The following is a 23,445-nucleotide window of genomic DNA, read 5'->3' as shown; positions in this document are numbered from 1 at the left end:
GCTTTGCTGCATACCTCGGTTGTAACGAGTGGTTATTTCAGTCAAAGTTGCTCTTCTATCAGCTTGAATCAGTCGGCCCATTCTCCTCTGACCTCTAGCATCAACAAGGCATTTTCGCCCACAGGACTGCCGCATACTGGATGTTTTTTCCTTTGCACACCATTCTTTGTAAACCCTAGAAATGGTTGTGCATGAAAATCCCAGTAACTGAGCAGATTGTGAAATACTCAGACCGGCCCGTCTGGCACCAACAACCATGCCACGCTCAAAATTGCTTAAATCACCTTTCTTTCCCATTCTGACATTCAGTTTGGAGTTCAGGAGATTGTCTTGACCAGGACCACACCCCTAAATGCATTGATGCAACTGCCATGTGATTGGTTGATTAGATAATTGCATTAATGAGAAATTGAACAGGTGTTCCTAATAATCCTTTAGGTGAGTGTATATGCATAACAGGCAATGTGCTGTGACACCGTATTAACAGAGATCTCCTTTGTTAACCAAATACTTAAAAAAGACCGACCAATATATAGACTTCACACTCTGTTGTCAGTTGGATACTCACCTGGTGCACAAGGATGTCTCCGATCCTGTCAATGAGGAAGTTCCTGCTGTTATGCTCCATGGTGCAGGCCTGCCGCCGCTCTTTCATGGTGCAGAAGAAGCTTTTGTGGAAGTCAAACAGCTCGTCCAGACAGGGGAAGATCTTGTCCACCGTTTCCAGGTCGAGCTGCAGCTCTTCCCTCATGCCCTTCCGGAAAATCTCAGCCATGATGGTCAGCGTCTGGATGTGGTGCATCTCGGTCTGCATCAGCTCTGGAGGAACAAGAAACAGAGTAATAATCTCAAGAGTTCATCTCTGGGGGCATCTTGGTGGGCACGTCGCTGTGCCCGCAGCCCTCTCCTCTTGAACACAGGAGTTTGAAAAGAAAAAAAGGAAACTAGACAAATTAAAAGTATCAGTAACACACACAAGAAAGCTTTTACTTTTACAAAGACATTTGCTAAATAATTTATACCTAACAGATCATGCTATATATTTACACAGCTACTACTTGTAATTGTAAGTTCAACAGCAGCAAAGGCTTCATTGAAAAACAACACAAGCATTACTCAGAATCTCCCCACTGTTATAAAGCAAACACTGCAGTGTCTTGGCTTAGAGTAAATGGAAAGATACCTTTAAATGGATATCTGTATATTTCAAAGGTGACTCCTGTAGTCCTTACAATTAACAGTTGGCAGGCCTGAACGCCACTCTTCACAGAGCTGGCCTTGCGCCTAGAAGGTTGCGAGGTCAAAACCCAACTGGAAAACTTATCTAAAATATTTGGCAATACCACAAAGGAAGGAAATTAACACTTTTTTTTTTACTGCCAACGAATGGACAACGGGTAAAACATGCAAGCTATTTAAATATTGTATTGACGACATAACCTAACCATGATGTATCGAGATTGCTCCAAGCTGTTTCTACAAATACTTCCTCCATTAGCGGAATTTAGTGAGCAAATAAAATAATAAATAAAAGTTTTTTTAAAAAGATTAAAAGAGTAAAAAGGATCAGAACTAAGACTCAGGCATAATTCTAAAGCCAGATAGTGATGACAATAATTGAGAGCTTAAAATTCAGGTTCTATGTTCATCTTCAGAGATGCTGCCGGTGTTTCTTAAAAACACTAAATGTTCTTTGATTTCCAACCAACAGACACACGGTCACTTGAAGTAAACTGTGATCTCTCCGCACCTAGGCAAGTGAAGCACAGCTTTTCCATCTGATTTCTGATTTAAAATATGCAAAACACTGCCAGGGTATTCAGTTATTTTCGGAAATTAGCTCAAGATTGCTTCATTGTAGTTCCCAAACCCAACATGCTCTTGTGTATTTGGAAACTGCTTCCAAGTCTCTAAATACACATTCAAAATGTCATTTCAAGTTCATATTATTAGGACTCAGTCTTAGCACATAAAGCTTTCAGAAGAAGTTTTCTGAATATGTAAATGGTTTTTGACTCAGATTATGAATGTTCCCCCAAACAGGGCATCCTATCCAGAGTGTACCGTGTCACATGCCCTGTGGTTCCTGAGACTGGCACCAGGCTCACATAAGTCTGAATCGCAGGTGCAGATATGGAAGAAGGATGAAGGCATGGCATACAGAGAGTTAAAAAATAACTTAGAAAGACATTTCATTTTGTTTCTGAACACTATAAATATTCCACTGAGTAAAGGTATTTTGCCAAAACTAATAGGAAAGGTTTGACTCTTTTTATCCAACAGCCGTTTAAACAGCTGCCATAACAGTGATGTAGACTAAAACCGGCACCGGCTTCATGTTTGTAATTTATTTTGACCTTATGTCAGAGGACGGAAGACAATATTGTTTGTTCAAAGTGGAGATTTAGTCCCTGTTTGATAAGGCTGCAGAACGCACCATAAATCACATCCTGTCTTTTCACAACACGTTTCTCTTGCTTCTTGCAGAACTTGTGGTCCACAGCAAGGCTCCAGGACTCCGCCTCGTAATCTAGCAGATCTGCCCGGAAGTCATTTCTTAATGAGGCGTCCACAACATCTGAAGACACAGAAGATGACACCTGTTTGCTTTTGTGAAGAAAATAATTCCTCTGGTAAAATCGACCTCAGAGAATAGACGGAAAATTGAGAAGTACATCAAAAAAGACCGCAAACTGCAGTTATATTTATCAAATTATCACTGGTATGGATGCTTGAAGGAATTTCACCACTGCGCCACAGACTTGATGAAAGCTCATTTAACGGGTAACACATTTTTCAAGCATTAGTCAGAATCAGGCAGTACCTGAGAATAAAATGTTCTTCCACAAATAGCCAAAGAACAACACACTGCCTTCTCATTGCTAATTTGGTAAACTGAGCTCAAAGTCCTGTTTCAAGCCACAAATCAGATGCCAGGTAATTCAATACCCCCCCTCTCAGCACCAATAAATCAATGCTTCCGAAGACAGTCAACAGTACAATTAGTTCAGTCTGTTGGGGTAACTTGTGCTGGAGAAGCAGTTACAGAACCTGGGTGAGTGGCTGTTCAGGTAGCTAAGGTAGAGGATGACGTGATAATACCTTCAATGATGGAGGAGTCGGTGGAGGGCGAGGATTCGGTGACGGGCAGGAGCTCCTCGGACTGCGAGCGGCTCCCCCAGGCCACGGTCTCAGGGTCGACCTCGGGACCCTCGCTCAGCCTGCTGGGGAGGACATCGGCAACAACATCGTAAGGGCCTCTGTGAAGCTTCATGCAAAACCACAAGTGACATTCATCTTCTGATTAAATTACTATAGCAAAGGCTTTAGCTTCACTCTCTATCTCCATAAAGCTACTGTAGATATTTTATTGGAGGAATTCAGGAAACGTAGCTTGTCTAAGGCTATAATGGCATGATCTTTCATGGGGCTTGAAGCACACGTCATTAAACCTGCGTAAAACCATGCACCTTTCAGAAATACTAAAACATGGTTCAGGGCTTGGATTTCTGACCCTGAGACGTTCATCTCCATGCAGAAGGAACATAGCTGTGTGCAGATGTCTAATCAAAGCTTGTATTTTTTTTGCACTCGTGACCCCCCTGTAACTGGCCACCCCACCGCATGGCTACGGAGGAAGCCCACTCACCGCTCTGTAACGATGGGTGCGCTCTTGGACAGGGAGCCAGGCACGCTGGCCTGTTCCCTCTTATCCCGACACATGACGGCGGGCAGGGAGGTGGAGGTGGGGATGACGCAGGTTATGGGATTTTCCCGCGTCAGAGTGTCTGACAGATAATAATGGTCACAGGTCAGTATGGGGCTCCCAGAACTTAATCCTGGGCCAACCGCTTATTGCAGAAAACAAAAGCTGTTGAACATTCCAATTAAATTACATATGCTTAACTAATAAATATATAACCATACAACTGCATCATAAATAAATAAGTAACCGTTACTTTCCGTAAGTTTAAAGAACTATTTTCTTAGGGGCAAGCTAAGAGGAGATTATTTCAGTTTGAAGTTAGATATAATTGTTCCTCTCTAGTTATTACTGGGAGACGATTACAGTTAGCCCAGTTGTGGCCGCTTAAGCACATCAAAGGTGGGCCATGCCTGGTTCTATTTACAGGATATCTGTTGTTGCCCTTCTATAATTACTCTCAAAATTTCTACTGTCCCTTGATTTAAAATTATGCAAGAATTGCATGTCTGCTGTATAGATATTAAAATAAATCTGGAATTGTGGAAAAAAACATTTCTGTACTATTTCTGGTGAGCATTTTGTAACTTTAATATATATGCTCATTAGAATGAAAATGCTCATTAAAGAGGTCTTTGTACAAAGATCAAAGGACTCGACCAGTTTTAAAAAAAGGTGCTTCACTGCCCTGTAGGGGAAGAGAGGCTCCGTCAGGAACCCCCCACGTAGTTCACTAAACATTAATGCAACCAGGCAAACTTTAACTGCTGGACTCACTCTGCGGGAGGGAAGTTGACTTGTTCTTCATTGTCACCGCATATCTTTCTTGAAGCTTCTGTGAGAAACAAAGACTCTGATTTGAAAATAAGGATCACATGTATGTGCAAACAACATATAACTTCCATGTGCTGTAGCCACTCTTCCATTCTTAAGGAAAGAAAAAGATAATATATATGCTGTACTTTTAAATCATTAACATAAATTATTTCTTGGTTTTGGCTGACCATGACTAACACTCTGATTATTTTGCAAGCAACGTAACTCCTCGAATGACGCCCTGAAAATTATAACATTTCCTCATTCCTTTTTAAGGAATTCTGTGGGCATGACTAGAGAACGAGACCTGAAATAATTACAGTATATCCTGCTATAAATTGCAGTATTTGTATTTAACAAGATCCTGCGTGCAATAAAGTGATACCTTCATACAAGGTGTGACAGGATCCCGACAGCCTTTGTGCACATTGATGCTGCAGTCTGTGGAGGAAGTGACATCATCAATAACACCTCAATAACAGCTAGAGTGTACAGAGTCCGACATTAGCCTGCATATTAACCTTTCAGAATTTAAATGCCCACCAGCCTATTCAGCAAAAGTATTTATTGCATCTGGACCAGAAACGAAAGCATCTGGATTAGAGAGCAGCAGTAGAGCATAATAGAAAATTCTAGAGCAAACACCTCTGCTTCCTTCAACAATAGCATAATATCAGTCCTCTCCACATTTATAGAGAGACAAAGGTGGTGACCCGCTGACAGGAAGACAGGAAAACAATACACACTTGAACACTGAAGGAGGTCCTTCCCCACAGCTGGCTTGTCGCAGACCAGGCACAGCGTCAGACCTGTGCAGGACCCTGTGGCAAACTGGTGGCCATTCAGTGACTTCTCTTTGCCCTCCTTTTCCTTTGCCTTCCCCTTGGGAAGTCAGACCCAGTGGTTATCAGTCAAGCGCACAGGATCTGGCATTTCTCTGCTACCTTTTTATCCTGACTGCCCTCATGAAACGGCATTAACGATAATGAAAGCTGTACGTCGGGGACGTGCAAAGGTGAATTTGTTGTTTGCTTTCCATGAGGGTTAATGATTACAAGCACAGTTCTGCTTGTTGGTGGGCGACAGTTAAAAGTTCAGCGCTTTCTAAGGTCTAATACGTCCATTTCTTCTCTGGAAGGAGGTGGCCGAGCGTAAACGCGTGCATGTCCCTCAGCGGAGGCAGGCGGGTTGACAGGTGCAGCGCCTGCCTTTACCTTGTTCTTGTTGCGAGTGCTGGACATCCTGCTCTTCAAGAAGCTGAAGGTGCGACTCACTTTGTACTTCTCCGACTCGGCTTTGGACGGGATGATATATTTATCCCATTCTTCTTCTTCAATTCTGTTTGAAGAAAAAAAAAAAAGCATTTTACACGACTGCAAAATTGCGTCACGCACTCGGCAATTCTGCGGCTGTACATTACAGAACAAACTGGCATTAATCTACTTGAAGGACAATGTTATGGTTAGTTCGCATTGTGCCAATCATGCACTTTACACAAGGCAGGAAAGCTGTTAGTCACAATGATAATCAGATTGTGCCCACTGTCCTACTGTTGCATTTCTAAGAACCTCACAGATACATTTTAAATTCTAAGCAGCAAAAGAAACACTGCAGTGGGTTAGTTCATACCACCACTGGTCCTGCTGGAGAAAAGTTAAACCGAAGCGAGCATACCATGCAATCCTAAGCCCCCCCACAGAGTCATAACAAACCAATTCATTCTTCTGGACTTCAGGCTTCATGACTCACAGAGCATTTAAAGCTGCCTTTATTTTGAGCTCCTCATTTAATCCATACCTCAACATGCTATAGGTAACAGATCTACAGGTTACAGATCTACTGGCAAGTAATTCAGGGGCGGTTAGATGCTATTACTAGTAAATATAAACAGTGTGCCTGCTATGTTAGGCTTGGTTACCAGACAGCTTGCGGTGTTTAGGGTGCTGACACAGCAGTGAGCGGCGAGATGGGTTAATAGCTAACAGGTTACGCCAAGCTGACCCCAGGGCTGGACTGGCCACATACTCTTTGAGGAATTCGGAGAGGGTGAGGTGTTGCAGGGACGCCGCCAGTGCCACTCTGCCCTCGTCCTCAGCTGACTGTGCCCTCTTACGGAAAGTTAACTCCCTATGGGAAACAACAGAGCTCTCCCGACGTGCTGTGGCTTGGTGGGGGGGTTTAGTCACACACCGTGTACTTTTCAGCATTAACCATCAGCGAGCAGCAGGAGTGACTCTCTGCCTGTGGTGTCTGTCGTGTTCGAGTGCCTGCTGTTGGCAGCACTACAAAGGGACTGAAACTGTGTGATAACTGCACAGCACGTTGGCTGGGGACACGGGGAATGCTGCTGTGCATGCTGTCCCATTTTATGGAAAACGGTAATATTTCCAGGTTTTGGCTTATTACGGGTAAATGGGGACTAAGGACCGGCTACCCAGGACTGGGACACATGGGATTGCACTAAGGAACCTGATGTTCTGTTTCATATACCAAATACTCCCAAATGACTGAAAAGGGCAATCAAGTCTAGGTAGAATACTGTAAACTAAAAATATTTAACATTAGTTAGTAAGATAAAGTGAGGTCAGGAAGGGTTAAACATGAGTTAAGCATGAACACGTCCTTATAGGGTTGGTTATTTTCAGGTTGTTTAATATTTCAAAAGGCAATTTTCATACTCTCATAAAATGCTTCTAACAATGTATTATATACTTGCTATAATGTGACATTTTGCAGTTCTTTCGTTAGTAATACTGCATATCTTCATTATGAACAAAGTGTACCTGGAAACTTTTACAGTGCTGATGTTTTCTATGCAAACCTGGACACTTCTTGCCCAAGACGGAGAATACTGGAACATCCAAGATCTAACTGAGCCTGCCTGAAGGAGACCCCATAGCTATCAGAAAATGGACAACTGCACAGGACCTAAGCGGCTTAGCGGTGCATGTGGAAGCTGCTTAACGATAAAACAGGAAAAACTGGCCGATATTCTTAAAAAATTAAAAGAAACTAAAAGACTTAAAACTAAAAGAAACCTACATTTCCAACTATTTTCTACAGTATACTATATTATAGTTTATTAGGTAAAAAAATACCTAGTCGACTATTCCAGTGCCAATACAACTGTGAAGGAACAGACAGAAGTGTGTGTATATATGTATAGTACATAGTACATATAAACACATAAATGTGCCTATACAGCCGTCTAATCATATATACACACGCTAATATGTATGATATACGTATGCCAACACAGAAGCCAAACTAAATACAGAGCTACTTGACAACAGACTTATTTATAAAGTTTCTGAGGTTTTTATTTTGTTGATGGGCGATTGGGAAAATTAGGAAGTGGCACTGAGGATGTGCAGTGAACCAACAAAACATGCTGGTAGCTAACAGTAAGCCAGAATCTAACAGCAAGTCAAGAGCTAACAGCAAGCCGAAAGCTAACAGCCTGCCCGAAGTTAACAGCAAGCTGAAAGCTAATGGCAAGCCAGAAGCTAAAAGCAAACTGAGAGCTAAGAACAAACTGAGAGGTAACAGTGGCCGAAAGCTAACAGCAAGCCACTGAGAGCTAACAGCAAGCTGGAAGCTAACAGCAAGCCACTGAGAGCTAACAGCAAACTGAGAGCTAACAGTGAACTAAGAGCTAACAGCAAGCTGGAAGCTAACGGCAAGCCGAAAGTTAACAGCATGCCGGAAGCTAACTGCAAGCCATAAGCTAACAGCAAACTGAGAGCTAACAGCAAGCCGAGAGCTAACAGTATGCCGGAAGCTAATGGAAGGCCTAAAGCTAATGGCAAGCCAGAACAAACAGCAAGCTGAGAGCTAACAGCAAGCCATAAGCTAACAGCTAGCCATAAGCTAATAACAAACTGAGAGCGAACAGCAAACCAAGAGCTAACAACAAACCACAAGCTAACAGCAAGCCGGAAGCTAACGGCGAGTCGGAAGCAAACAGCAAACTGAGAGCAAACGGCATGTCCAAAGCTAACGTCAAGCTGGAAGCTAACAGCATGCCAGAAGCTAACAGCAAGCCATAAGCTAACAGCAAGCTGAAAGTTAACGGCAAGCCAGAAGGATACAGCAAGCCAGAAGCTAATGCCAAGCCGAGAGCTAATGGCAAAGCCGATTTCTAACAGCAAGCCAAGAGCTAGTAGCAAACCGAAAGCTAACAGTAAGCCAAAAGCTAAGGCCACACTTCCTGAATGAGAAGTGTGGGCCTGCTAATTTTATAAGTGCACCCTCAAAAAAACCCAGGAGAAACCGACCCGCCAGCCTGAAACCACCAGAACTGCCAGGGGGTCACTGGGCAAGCTGCCAATAATAATAATGGCTAACAGAGATCAGGCCAGCGTTTATACCAGCGCGACAGGGGGTAGCGGGAAACGGTACGGCATTATGAACCGGAAGGCAGTGAAATGAGGGATTCATCTTCATAAATACCTTTTCTCTTGTGGCTGTTCTGGCAAGCTGAAAGCACGCTGTTCTGTAAAAGGAAAAGAAAATGAAGAAAACAATAAACATGGTGGATGTGCAGAAAGGCCCTTCTGGGGACTTGTGCAATAGTCATGTCGCATCCTTACAAATGCAAAAACAATGTTCTGGGTGTTATACACCATCCAGAAAACGGCCGATAAGCCAAAGCAAAAAACAATCGTACGAAACGATTCATTTAGCAAAAGTTTTAGAGAAAGAACCGTCACATTGGTGATCAGCAACGACATGACGTGGCTGGAGTGCAAGCACAGTAAACTGAACTTTCATGCGGGACCTCAGGATTGTATAACACCCTTTGATGAGACACAGAGTTTTAAATGTACACTCAGCAAGGACCAACACGGAAGTCATGACATGTTATGGGAATGAAAACAGAGGGTAAGATTAATGTTTTGGGCACAACAATTCCCCCCACAAAGACCCACACACCACAAGCTAGGAGCTGCATGCCCTCCGTGTCACACACCCTACCCCCAAGCGGTGACTACGACACAGGCTGGCTAGTTAGTGGGATGGCTGTGGGTACCATGCACTGTGCCTCTCTGTCCTGCACATGGTGACCCGGTGACCAGCTCCACTAAAATGCTGCAGGGACGTACATGTGGGGGGACAGGATTAGCGTTTGACATGTGGAGGCAGACCCCAGACATGGTTACTGGAGCACGGCGGGGATGATGGGCGAGGGTAATGAAGGAAAAGTGCCCATCCCATGAGGCCCAGCTGCTTGGGCTACATGCTTGCTAGCCGGGCAGGGCGGGATCATCTGAGGCGAATACTCACTAATCGGATTGAGCAGGGACAGTGATTTAGACAGAGAGAGAGCCTGAAGGAGGGACCGACCACTGTTGCTGAACACGCCATCTACAGGGCAAGGATAGAACGCTCACTTGGGAGTAACACTCTGCCCCCAGTCCACCGGCAGTCCACCCAAGTCTGTTCCCACTCTACCCCCAGTCCACCGGCAGTCCACCCCAGTCTGCTCCCACTCTACCCCCAGTCCACCGGCAGTCCACCCCAGTCTGCTCCCACTCTACCCCCAGTCCACCGGCAGTCCACCGGCAGTCCACCCCAGTCTGCTCCCACTCAGTCCACTCAGTCCTCCACCAGTCTGCCCACAGTCTACCCCTAGTCTGCTCCCAATCCACCCCCACTCTGCCCCCAGTCCACGCCCAGTCTGTCCCTTTTCCACCCCCAGTCTGCTCCCAATCTGCCCCCACTGATAGGAAAAACGTTAATTATTCCAGAAAGTTATACACAATGTAAACCTAAGCTTGTCAGTTGCAGTAGATAAAAGCATCATAAGCAGGTACAATTTTAGGATTTGGCCCTTAGTGGGACTCAGGCCCCTAAAGGGATGCCGAGCGGGGGGTATGAAATGTATAGAGAAATACAGGACTGATCGCTAAATCGTCTTAAGGTCATTATTTTAACAGGGGGTTAAAAAACAGGAGGGTTGAAGCCCCCCTAAATAGGGTCTAGAACCACCTATGGTCAGGAGGTCTTTGGTATGTTTCATGTAGTTACATCTGTGCATCCAAATACCATCTAGGAAATGAGAATCGAAGAAAGGCGAACTCCAAAAATCTAAATTACTAAGAAAACACGTTTGCTTCCAAGCTGCTGCCGCTATTGGGCCCACAGCCGCACAACAGACAGACCCAGAGAGGGTCAGGAGCCAAGTCATCTCGTGCAGAGCCAGAGCGCTGCTGGAAAAACGCTCCACAGAGATGTTTCATTCAAACAGTGAAATAACTGATTACAATCAGCTCGGTGCTGAAAGGGAACACTGGCGCTCTCAAATTAAACTCCGGCTCCGTTCTTCAGCCCAAAACAAAAGGGAAAAGAAGAAACAGCTAACAGAACAAACATATTCTAATACTATTCAGAATGCTCCACAGTAACTCAGACACTCGATCAGAATAGTATATGCTGAAAAGCAGATCATTATATATACAGTATACAGTATAATGATAGCATAAAGATCATTATGTATACGACGGGAGACTGAACAGCCAAACTGGAGCTTTTGGTCAGCTGAGGGCCAGCTGGAGAGACACCGACCTTCGGTGAGATCCGAGCTGGCCAGGTGCCGGCTGCAGCGGGGCCGCACCGTGCTGATCTTGGGGGATGAGTACGAGTACGAGCGCAGGCGGAGACCGAGATCCCCTGAATCCTACAGAAAAGACAACAGTCAGAAAAGCAAGTGGAACTTCTAATGAACCTTCTAATGAATGGTTACTAAATCGGTGGTCGTCCAACCCTTCTATCGCAGCAATCAGACCGGTGTCTTCATAACCCCCTGCCCCCCAGTCTACTGCAACATCTACTTGTGACTTGGCAGCTCACCAGATTATTTTCTTTGTACAAGTAAAAGACAATTTACTAGTGCATATAAAACGGCATATGCGTATAATGTGTGTGATTCAGACTGAAAATAGCTTTTTGCTGAATCTACTTTCTGGCTGTGTACCACAGCGAGGAGGCTCACAGTACCAAAGGAGAGTTGCGTAAGGGAGAGGAGTGTGCGTGACTGCGGCTGAGGTCCAGGGAGGCATCGAAGGAGTCCTGATCGTCTCCGCTGCTGGCCTGCAGGGCGCCGCCCTGCTGGGGAGACGTGGAATGGCGAGAAAAAGCCGACTTCTCCAGTAGTTCGTCCTCTTCGCTGTCTACCTCCAGAGCCACTAGACTGGGGCTGACGGGAAGTGACACAGAGAGCTCCCATTAGAACAAGTGCAACCACCCCCACCCCCCAGCCTGAGAATGGGAGAGGAAATAGGTGAACAATGGGCTCAATGCAAGAAGCCTTGAAAAACAAGCACAGGCTGGGCTAAGTATACACTAATGTCTAAAGGAATTAAACATGTTAGAATAGAAAATAATACAGAATGCAGAAGTCATTTTGTCAGTTTTAAAAGATGTTGTCACCATTTAAAAGATGGAAAATATGGAGACATGAGTGAGAGAACATTAATCAAATAGCATTTAAAAACTGCCGTTAAACCTTTCATCACAACTACTTTGGTCCATATCCTTCTATATAAAACTGAAATTAAATTCAGACACCTGATGACAAACCCCATTTCAAAAGGATCTCATAGCCGCAAACTGAATTTTGTACTTTGAATCATTACAGAAGTTGAACACGTATGATGTAATAATCTCGTAGAACACTAAATACTTTAAATCATTACTGTTGTACATTACAGAAATACATCAAACATAAAATGGAATTAATGTACAGCATTTTACTGTTTACTGAACATGTCAAAAGAACGTTTGAGCAACAGCCAGCCGTACCTTTACTGTACAGGAAAGCTCAAGTACAAAGCGGGTTGAAGATTCTGATTCTAATGGAGACTCTGAAGTGAAAGCGCGGCCAGGCAGGACATCTCACCTCCGAGCACATGCCTCCCGCGAGGATCCCCCTCCCTGACTGAGCACGTCGGCCTGGGCTAGCTTATTTAGCCGAGAAAGCGCTAGGTCAACAGGGGAAAGACACGGGGAGGGACTAGCGGGGGTCAATTGTTCCCGGGCCCCCCCTTCCTCTGCGTGCGGAGGGCGGGAGAGAGAAGCGGATGAGCCCGCCACCTGCGCAGGGTCAGCTGGGAAAGGCGGAGCGCCCCCGAGAGCGTCGGGCCCCCCACCGTCCGTCAGTGTGCTGTCGCCTGTCACCCCAGCGATGCTGTACTTTATGTCCGAGTCATTCACCTATGGGGGGGGGGGGGGGTTACAAAGACAGTGAGGCTGATGGAAATTTTAAATTGAGTCCATGTGCCCATAAACAGTGGATACATCGTTTCCCTTACAGATCCTATAGTGATGAACAAACAAATAAGTAGTAATAGATCATCAGGCTCTCTGTTCTGCTTCAGAGCGAAGGAATGTTCTGAATCAAATTTGAGTGCCTAAGGTGATGGACAGGACCAAACCAAAAGCGGCATTTCTTACCTGTGCCTGAGTAACAGCTCATTAATGTGAAATAGCAGGAGTTTCTGGGGGGTGTAACTGCACCTATGAGCCATAAGGTGGCATGGCGTTTAAGGACGCCTCCTGATATAGGGTAGCTGAGTTGTACACTATCAGTAAAGCTGTGTCAACAACAACTGCACATTTTGGACATTGTTCAGACTCTTGTATTTAACCTTTTGGCCCAATAGCTTGTTTCTTTTATCCCAGCAGGCAAACTTGCATCAGAACTGATAAGCAGTTCCTCTCATACAGTGCTGCTTTTACTGTACAGTGCTGCTTTTACTGCACAGTGCTGCTTTTACTGTACAGTGCTGCTTTTACTCGCTGCCTCGGGTCACAGGCTTGAATCCCATGCCGGCTCTGTGGAGATCGTATGTTTGCCCCACACTATACGGCGATCCTTCGACAAGGGTTAGCTGACCTGATGTCTCTAAACTGCGGATAGACTGTGCCCAGTGTTGAACTGCTATGGGTCCCTCTGCCCTTTGCTCCCTGACATAGGGTCCAAGCTCACTTCAAATCTATACTATATATGTGATTCAGAAGAAAGAGAGATACACTATATGGACAAAGGTTTTGGGGAGCTGGCCATTACACCTACAGGTACAGCAACATTTATGACGTCCCATTCTAAATCCATAGAGATCAATATGGAATCGGTCTGCGCTTTGCAGGTATGACAGATGCCATATAAGGCTTTCTACAAGATTTTGGAGTGTGTCTGTGGGAATTTTTGCCCATTCATCCAGAAGAGCAATTGTGAGGTCAGACGCTGATGTTTGACATGAAGGCCTGACTCACAACCTCCATTCTAGTTCATCCCAAAGGTGTTTGATGGGGTTGAGGTCAGGGCTCTGTGTGGGCCATTCAAGTTCTTCCATACCAAACTCACCCAACCATGTCTTTTTGGACCTTTTTTGCGCACTGGGGTAAGGTCACGCTGGAACAGAAAAGGGCCTTCCCCAAACTGATCCCACAAAGTTAGAAGCATAGAATTGTCCAAAATGCCTTGGTAAGCTGAAGTAGTAAAAGTTCCCTTCACTGGAACTAAGGGGCTTAGCCCAACCCCTGAAAAACAATCCCATACTATTATCCCTCCACCAAACTTTACAGTTGGCGCAAGGCAGGTAACATTCTCTTCGCATCCATCAAACCCAGACATGCCCATCAGACAGCCAGGCAGAGAAGCGTGACTCGTCACTCCACAGAACACATTTCCACTGCTCCAGAGTCCAGTGGCAGTGTGCTTTACACCACTCCATCCAACACCTGCCATTGCACTTGGTGAGGCTTGTATGCAGCTACTCGGCCATGGAAGCCTGTTCCATGAAGCTCCCGTTTTTGTGCCGGAGTTAATGCCAGAGGAAGTTTGGAACTCTGCAGTTACTGAATCAACAGAGCGTTGGCAATATTTACGCATTACGTGCCTCAGCACTCGGTGACCTGCTCTGTTACTTTATGTGGCTGAGTTTCTGTTGTTCCTAAAGGCTTCCACTTTGCAATAATACCACTTACAGTTGAACATCAACAATCTAACACGGAAAAAAAATCACAAACTGACTTATCACAAAGGTGGCATCCTATGACAGTACAGTGCTTGAATTCACTGAGCTCTTCAGAACAACACATTCTTTTATAATGTCTATAAACCTGACTGCATGGCTTAGTGCTTGATTTTATACACCTGTGCCGATGTAATCGAATAAAATACCTGGATTTAATTATTAAGAGGTGTATCCCAATAATTTTGTCCACACAGTGTATATGTAATAATGTATATAAAGTTAACTAATATGCTGCATGATGTCATCACACACGCCCACACTGCAATAGTCTTGTTTTGATCTGGAGATGGCACAGGGACTAGTAGACTAGGTAGTAGTAGACAGAAGGCAAGACTTCATGTGTCTTCCATGGATAGAATGATTCCATTTTGCAGAAAGTATGGAAACCACCGAATAAGGTACAGGCAGTCCTCAGGTTAAGAGGACTCTTGTCTGTAGCTTCTGGGATGGGCTCCGGACCCCCCACAACCCAGAAGAGTAAGTGGTTTGGAAAATGGATGAATGGATAATAATAATAATAAACAAAATCTACCGCTATTCGACTGCTACAAATTCATCTTAAAGACAGACTTAGGGAATGGCTGTCGTTCGTAACCTGGGGGCTGCCTGTATTTTAGAGGAATGAATCTGCTCCACGTAACATTACCTCCTTTTCCTAAGACACTATGGATTAGGCTCTGAGCCGGCAGAGCGGCAGTATGTTACGGGTGAAGCTTTGGGCCTCTCTCTGCGATACCTGCTCCACCAGCATGGCATTGGCATATATCTGGTCCTTCCCATTCAGCATGGCGGACAGCCGGGCGGCGGCCGAGAAGGTCGACTGGTCCGGAGGTCTCCTGAATGATGGAGACGGGCTTTTCTCTGCAGGAACAAAGTACATGCCTGAGTATCCTTCAGCAAATGTGGGCTTCACTGTAAAATGAAACCAGATAAAGCCTGTCAGTACACTGGGAGCAATTTTCCTTACAAAGCTCTCATTTTGCTGTTTAGCAATATTAAAACTATTTTTAATAGCTTATAGCTTTGCACAGCTGTTTTGTGTTCTGCCTAGGTCTGTATCTTAGTCTATTATGAAGTTGTGTTGTACAATGACAATGAAGATATTCTATTCTATTCTATTGAATATAGTTTCACATTTCCAATGTGCATTTTACAGTATTTAAAAGCCAATCCAACAGCACCCAGTGACACCAGTCATCTAGGTCATCATTTAAGGTGAAGAAAAATGCATATGTGAGCTAGGCATTGTGTTTGGCAATACCTCAGATTTCCTGTTTACCACGCCGTTCAGGCACTATGCAGTGTGACCACCTTCTACATGGCAGCTTTCTGAAGTACGCCAGCCAATAGGCTTTGCTCCAAACATGCCTGGATGTTATTGTAGTAACAGGAAGCCTCTTTATACATCTATGGAACTAATTAGTCATTACATTATAGGGATCACAGCAGTGTGCAAAATATTATACAACGAACAGAATACAGAACATAGTACATGACAGAGTGAGACAGAGCAGGACTTTTCAGTGTTACTTATGTGTAATTCCTGGAAAAAAAGCTGGAAGACAATGTCTACAATCATTACACTACAGCATGAACAACATGTGAGTTTAGCTGACCTTTATCTTTTAAAGCTGAAAGTAGAGAAAAAGTCGAGTGTTACACCTTCTCTCCACCATACATATTCACAGACTTTATATTAATTCTTTCCACAGAGTAAAAATGGAGGATTAGTAGTGGTGCTGAGGCTGCTTCAGTATTTGCACCCCTGCCACTCCCAGCCACCACATTCTGCGGCTAAATGCAGATCAGCTACACTGTTTCCTTCATTGTCCTCAATAAGCATGACAAGGTCAGTTATGCTGGCATGCGTGACAGAAGGAAATTGTTCGGGATCCAGCTCCTCAGTTCCACTGGCCGCGTCAGTCATTTGCGTGCAGTGCCAGAAGCAGCACGGATTGGTAGGACGATGGAGCCATAGGAGCAAAGCCATGGACTTAAAGGCTTCTGCCTCAAGAGGCTGTGCTACTGAGCAAAAGCCAACCAAAGGAGATCATCAACTACCTGACTGACAGCGAGAGTGTCCTGAGATGTGAGAGAGTGTCCTTCATCATTGTGAGGAGACGTCACGCAGCCGCTCATTAAGACTGCCATTCATAAAGTCATTCATTAATGACTTGTACAGTACTTACAAACTCAGTGGTTCATTGGCTCGAGGTACAGTACAGTACTGTATGCAGCTACTTTTATTATTACTGTACAATTATTATCATTATTATGTACTGTATCATTATCGGTCCAACTTACCTTGAAATTCGACTTAATGACTGACTTAGGAAATGGAGCTGGTTTGTAACCTGGGGTCCCCCATCTCTCCCCCGTCCTCCTTTCTCATCCCCAGTACACATGCCCAGGCTCCGACTTCCCAGGCGGCCCACAGCTGTGCTATCTCCACTTGCATAAATGTTCCAAATGCAATAATGTAATTTTGAACGTCATGGCTTTGTTTGACTTTTACTGTTTAATTTCCTTCATGTACTGCGCTCGCAAAAACATCCAGACCCAGAGAGGCATATTTTCAGGCAGTGCTGCTTGATACTTGAAAGAAACAGGTGTTCTAATTCCTAGCAGCAAAGCACCATGAATACAGAAGGCTAGCTTTATAATTTAATATTTATGAACACGCACTGGCGTCATCTGATCAGGGGAATTAGTGCAACTGCTCACTCTTTGATGTGGGGGGAAAATCCAAGGTTAAAAGCTTTGATAATATAAGCGTGAGTATTAGTTGCGACATATTAGAAATGAAATAACACCACTGACACTAAATAGTAATAACAGGTTCCAATTCACAATAATCTGTCATTGTGTACAATAACACATTTTATATATGCAAAGTTAAAAGTGATTTTAAACTGTGGGGGAAGGTGTGACAACTTGTGTTTTTAATAAAAGTGTTTTTTCAGATTCCTCCAAAAAAAAGAGGTAGATCCTATTTGACAGGCATTGCCTAATACTAGTCTGTGAGGCGTAATAATATAAAACATTACAACTTTAGCAAAACTTTAAAAACAGTGGAGATAATATTACATCAAACGCAGTTCTTATGAAATAAGAGGAAGAATTTTCAGCAGTGGATAGTGTTTATTATTGTGACCGTGAGGCTGAGAGAACGATGCTGTACCAGGAATCTCTGGCTACATTCAACCAGTCCAGAGAAGCATTATGTCACTGCACAAGCGTTCGAGAGTAACTGCCCGGTCTGCTCAAACAGCCCGCTGCAGATGTGTCCCTCCGAGGACAGCATTTCCCACTAAGCACAGGAGGGACATACAAGGATACTGGAAAGCATTTACATTTATCTTCGTAGCCTGTACACATATGGCAGGCTCAAGCAAGATCAACAGCTCCATGCAACTTACTTCAATTTACTTCAAGGGGAACATTACCAGCGGCAATAAGTTGCTTCACGTCAGCCGAATCCACTGCACTACATTGCCATCCAGACTCCATATTCATGCAGAAAATAAATACTTGTACCTGGGCAGCCACTGTACTGGCACATCTACTAAAAGGAAGTTATTTTGCTTGCCATATACAAATAGCTCTGTGTCTGCCTGGAAAATACCTCCCTGTCTCCATTCATAAAGCCAGATTATATCCACAAATATATACCTCCAGAACCTTTAACCTTTAGCCTTCTTTTATTTTATTTTATTCTTTTGCTTTTGCTCCAGACATTTATCACACATGCTTCAGATGAAAATGTTAAATGCAGAGACGGTAGACAGACACAGGAAGGCCATTCCTAATGAATTTCACAGATTTGGAGTCTCCCTGGTGACAAGAATGCTTCTGGATTGATTAGATACCCAGAGAAAGGGGGTTCTGCTCTCTGAAGGAACAACCACGTTTTGAACAGTGGCGTGTATGTATCGACGCATGCTGTATATACACAAAGTAAGATGCAATTTGGATGAGGTTGAGAATGAGCTGAAATATCAAAATGCAGACCTTGTCACTATGGGTCTGTCAGCGGTATTAGAAGAAAAAAAAAAAATCCCATCCATCACACTAAAGAACAAGTTGTTGTGAAGCACAAAGAATTACAGGTCTGCCAGTGAAGTGCAATTAAACAGCCATTTGGCCAGAATGAGTTACATAGGCCGCCACAAAAATGCAAACTTTGTGTTACGGGCCTTAAAAAAATGACGAAATTGTCCAGGATAAAGTTAATCCATTTAGATAAAAGCTTGAAACCAGTTTCTGAAATTGTTTAAATATTAAGTCTGTGCCTGGTACATTCAAACAAAACAACATTTGAATAAATTCCTGGGGTTTTATAATGGCAGTGAGGTTTCTAACACCAGTTAATGACTCATCACTAAGCACATCTCCATAAGTTAATTTGTTCTACATACTCTGCACCGTCACTGTTGACAAGGCAAATCATTCTACAAAGTGAACCAGAGTATAACTGCACGAAATTAAGGTAATAACTATGCAGGCAACACAGATGAAGGCAGAACAAAGCAGATAAGCTGTCTAGCGATACTGTTGCCTGTCAGCGGGGTCTACAGCCAATACATGGCAGTCATGAAGCCCACACTTCAGGACATCAGAAGGAGAAAGTAATCAGACTACTTACAAGGTAATGAAACTCTTACATTTATGTAAATGAGTGTGCATGTGCGTGCAGACTTGTCTCGAATTAAAAATCTCACTCTAGTTAGCAACAGTAAGTTGTATTTGTAATGAAAAGTAAAATGCACTGTTTTCGACTGAAACGGCTTATCATTCACTGTGCGTAGTTACTCCAACAATTACGAAATGAATTTGAGAAAACATCACCTATGACACTTTTTTTTTTAAAGACCACCCATAACCAACTGTAATAGTAATTAAAGTCTACTTATAAAATATATTTTGAAAAATTTGCTACATAAAGACAAGACCTGAAAAAAGTAATACCGTAATATAATACCGTCACCATACAAAAAATGAATTACCATGATAATTTTAGGTCATATCGCCCACCCCTAGTAACAAGTACACTCACTTAAGTCATGGTAACCAGTACGCTTATTCAAGTAATGGCACCAAGTACACTTACTTAAGTCATGGTAACCAGTACGCTTATTCAAGTCATGGCACCAAGTACACTCACTTAAGTCATGGTAACCAGTACGCTTATTCAAGTCATGGCACCAAGTACACTCACTTAAGTCATGGTAACCAGTACGCTTATTCAAGTCATGGTACCAAGTACACTCACTTAAATCATGGTAACCAGTACGCTTATTCAAGTCATGGCACCAAGTACACTCACTTAAGTCATGGTAACCAGTACGCTTATTCAAGTCATGGCACCAAGTACACTCACTTAAGTCATGGTAACCAGTACGCTTATTCAAGTCATGGCACCAAGTACACTCACTTAAGTCATGGTAACCAGTACGCTTATTCAAGTCATGGCACCAAGTACACTCACTTAAGTCATGGTAACCAGTACGCTTATTCAAGTCATAGCACCAAGTACACTCACTTAAGTCATGGTAACCAGTACGCTTATTCAAGTCATGGCACCAAGTACACTCACTTAAGTCATGGTAACCAGTACGCTTATTCAAGTCATGGCACCAAGTACACTCACTTAAGTCATGGTAACCAGTACGCTTATTCAAGTCATGGCACCAAGTACACTCACTTAAGTCATGGTAACCAGTACGCTTATTCAAGTCATAGCACCAAGTACACTCACTTAAGTCATGGTAACCAGTACGCTTATTCAAGTCATAGCACCAAGTACACTCACTTAAGTCATGGTAACCAGTACGCTTATTCAAGTCATGGCACCAAGTACACTCACTTAAGTCATGGTAACCAGTACGCTTATTCAAGTCATGGCACCAAGTACACTCACTTAAGTCATGGTAACCAGTACGCTTATTCAAGTCATGGCACCAAGTACACTCACTTAAGTCATGGTAACCAGTACGCTTATTCAAGTCATGGTACCAAGTACACTCACTTAAGTCATGGTAACCAGTATGCTAACTCAAGAATATATTTTTTTAAATAGGCAAACAGGTACCCAGCTGGGAAATCATTTCATAAATATGATTATTTGATGTAAAATGATGCATTAATTCTATTTAATGCACTGTGTCAGATATTTACATTTTCACATGTGATGTATTTAGCAGATGCTTTTAAAGAAAGCAGAAAACGTCAGACAGTCCCTGGAGAAGCTGGAGGTTAAAGGCTGTGTTCAGGGCCCAACAGTGAAATCACTCTGTGTGTGTGTGTGTGTGTGTGTGTGTGTACAAAACACCCTTACAGCTCATTGAATCAATGCTTCATTTCTCCTGAAAAGTGATTCAATTACAAGCAATAGTCTTTAGTATGTGATTGAGTAAACCAATAAAATTGTGAGAAAACAAAATGATTTGTTGTTTATTTCACAAGGATATGCTAAAATAGTATGGACAAATTTGTTGGTACCCCTAAAGAAAATATTTATCCTTGCATTATAGTCATGTTTCAAACTAACTGTTTAACCTTAATTAGTATCACAAGTGTCCCAGAGTTTCTGTGAGAATGTTCTTTGGACTGATGAGACAGAACTGAAGCTTTTTGGCCAGTCACATCAGCTCTATGTTTACAGAAGGAAAAATGAAGCTTTAAAAGAAAAGAACATCATACCTACTGAGAAACATGGAGAGGCTCGGTTTTGATTTGGGGCTGTTTTGCTGCATCCGGCACTGGAAACCTTGAACCTATGCAGGGCACAATGAAGTCTCAAGACTACCAAGGCATCCTGGAGTGAAACATACTGCCCAGTGTCAGAAAGCTCAGCCTCAGTCACAGGTCATGGGTCCAACAGGATAATGACCCAAAATGTACAGCTAAAGGCACTCAAGAATGGCTGAGAAAAAAAACCCAAAAAAAACATTGGACTATTCTTAAATGGCCCTCCATGAGCCCAGATCTTAATGCTATTGAACATCTATGGAAAGATCTGAAAATTGCAGTGTGGAGACGCCACCCTTCAAACCTGAGACAGCTTGAGCAGTTTGCTCAGGAAGAGTGGGCCAAACTACCTGCTGGCAAATGCAGACATTGTACAGAGATCGCTTGTTGGTAGTGATTCCTGCAAAAGGTGGTCCACAAAATATAAATTTAAGGGTACCATATTTTTGTCCATGCCATTTTCCTTTGTTTAGCTATATAAAGTATTCAACTGAATCAGTAATCAAAAGCAAAGTCTCATTTGTGTTAAATATGGAATAAACAATAAGGGATGCCATTAAACTTCTGTCAGTTTCAAGCTATTAAAGAGAAAGTTGTGCTTTTTTGTTTTTGTGGAAGGGTACCGACAAATTTTGTCTGTGTGTGTGTGTGTGTATGTATGTATTTGAAAATCATACACTGTCTGCGACTGTTTTCTGTGCTTGAATGGATCATAAGTCTCACAGTCAGTCCAGCATGTATCACATCACTGTAAAAAGGCACAGGAACGGCCCCCCCTTAGTTTCCTTCCGAGACTGTGAAAGACCCACAGCCTTCACAGGGTGTCCCACTACAAACATCTCCCGGAAAAATCCACACCGCGACTGTAACAACAGTGCCAAGGGGCTTTTAGCCAGACGGACTGCTGTGCCCCTCCGTGCCGCCGGCCGGCCACGGACAGCTGCGAAAACCGCTTGGCTCTCGAGTGTTTTGAGAACCCAAGCAGAGAGCAATCTGTATTTAGCAATGTCCCGGTAAGTGGAAGCCAATCTATGGTCTCCAGCACCACTTGAAAGCCTGGTTTTACAAAGCTGCACAAAGGGTCCACTCACGGCCAGGGACACGGAAGAAGGGCGTTTAAAATGAAACAAGTTCTAAAATCAGCTTAGAGCCCAGGAGTGCATCACCCCTCAAATGGGAACCACTGCCAAGATCTTGTTGTTCCTCACAAAAGCTTGACCACAAAATAGAGAGAGAATCAGAACAGTGTCTTTTTTTTCCAGAATGATTTCTCATAATGGGGAACCCTGAATACGTTAGAATTGTGCTTCTCCAAAGCCAAGACCAACATAGTTGCCATTAGGTTGTACGGGCCATTGCTGCAAACCACTACTGTCCATCAAGAAAATCACAGCATGTTGACAGAAAGAGGAGCACAATCCACCAGCCCTGAACTCAGCACTGCTCACTCAGCCTCTAAAAAAACCTGACAATTGGGCAACGGCGGATTAAACGTGATTAGCATTACAGAACTGTGGTGCTATACTGATAATAGCATCTTCATTTCAGACTAACTGGATTTTTGAAGACTCAACAAGCAACATGTCCCTATGTTAGCCACTGTGTAGGGCTGAGCAATTCATGAATTTTAATTTCAGTTACGATTTTGGCTTCCAATGATTATCAAAACAAAATAAATCGAGAGCATTTCATTTCTCAGTGATGCTCCCGTTCTGTCTTTTGTATTGTAAATCCAGCACCCCTTTTTAGCCCCTTTTATTTGTTTCTCAGTTGAATTATATTTAGACTTCAAGGAAATTTACTGTTAAAAAGACAAGTTTTTAAAAAGTTCAATAAATGCATGACATGTCCGAAGCCAATGAGCAATCGTGTTAAATAATAATGATCGTGATACTGAACAAAACAATCCTGATTATGATTTTTGCCATAATGAAGCATCCCTATCAGAGCAACACAAAGCCTGTTCTTATCAGAATAGGAAGCAAATGACTGTGCGGTGTTTCATAACACAAACTTACTCAAACAGAATTAGGTATGTCTCTGAGAGTCCTGTCTCCGGCTGCCTCCGGGGTCATAGCCCGCATATACGCGTGACTGAATTTGCTAAACACAACATCTGACTTGCTCTCTGAAACT

At 43.4% G+C, this 23,445-nt stretch overlaps 1 protein-coding gene across 8 annotated transcripts in view; it reads right to left on the bottom strand.

Annotated features, from left to right (window-relative positions):
* Positions 1-23,445, bottom strand: part of arhgef28a (Rho guanine nucleotide exchange factor (GEF) 28a) — an 84,035-nt gene that overhangs the window by 19,522 nt on the left and 41,068 nt on the right. For 3 of the 8 annotated variants that reach the window (XM_023823013.2, XM_023823014.2, XM_023823020.2), the window contains 15 exons: positions 15,296-15,420; positions 12,420-12,733; positions 11,519-11,717; positions 11,087-11,198; positions 9,806-9,886; positions 8,972-9,014; positions 6,545-6,646; positions 5,734-5,857; positions 5,266-5,401; positions 4,905-4,960; positions 4,481-4,538; positions 3,650-3,788; positions 3,103-3,224; positions 2,438-2,578; positions 569-819 (listed from right to left, as the gene is read on the bottom strand). In XM_023823013.2, coding sequence (XP_023678781.2) covers positions 569-819; positions 2,438-2,578; positions 3,103-3,224; positions 3,650-3,788; positions 4,481-4,538; positions 4,905-4,960; positions 5,266-5,401; positions 5,734-5,857; positions 6,545-6,646; positions 8,972-9,014; positions 9,806-9,886; positions 11,087-11,198; positions 11,519-11,717; positions 12,420-12,733; positions 15,296-15,420 — 2,003 coding nt within the window. The remainder of the gene's footprint in view (positions 1-568; positions 820-2,437; positions 2,579-3,102; positions 3,225-3,649; positions 3,789-4,480; positions 4,539-4,904; positions 4,961-5,265; positions 5,402-5,733; positions 5,858-6,544; positions 6,647-8,971; positions 9,015-9,805; positions 9,887-11,086; positions 11,199-11,518; positions 11,718-12,419; positions 12,734-15,295; positions 15,421-23,445) is intronic. The other 5 variants (XM_072714420.1, XM_023823021.2, XM_072714418.1 and 2 more) reach the window with 4 other exon arrangements.

Source organism: Paramormyrops kingsleyae, chromosome 7 (assembly GCF_048594095.1).
Source record: "Paramormyrops kingsleyae isolate MSU_618 chromosome 7, PKINGS_0.4, whole genome shotgun sequence".
Taxonomy (NCBI): Eukaryota; Metazoa; Chordata; class Actinopteri; order Osteoglossiformes; family Mormyridae; genus Paramormyrops; species Paramormyrops kingsleyae.
Note: the sequence above shows the minus strand (reverse complement) of the source record. Positions and strands in the feature narration are given on the sequence as shown.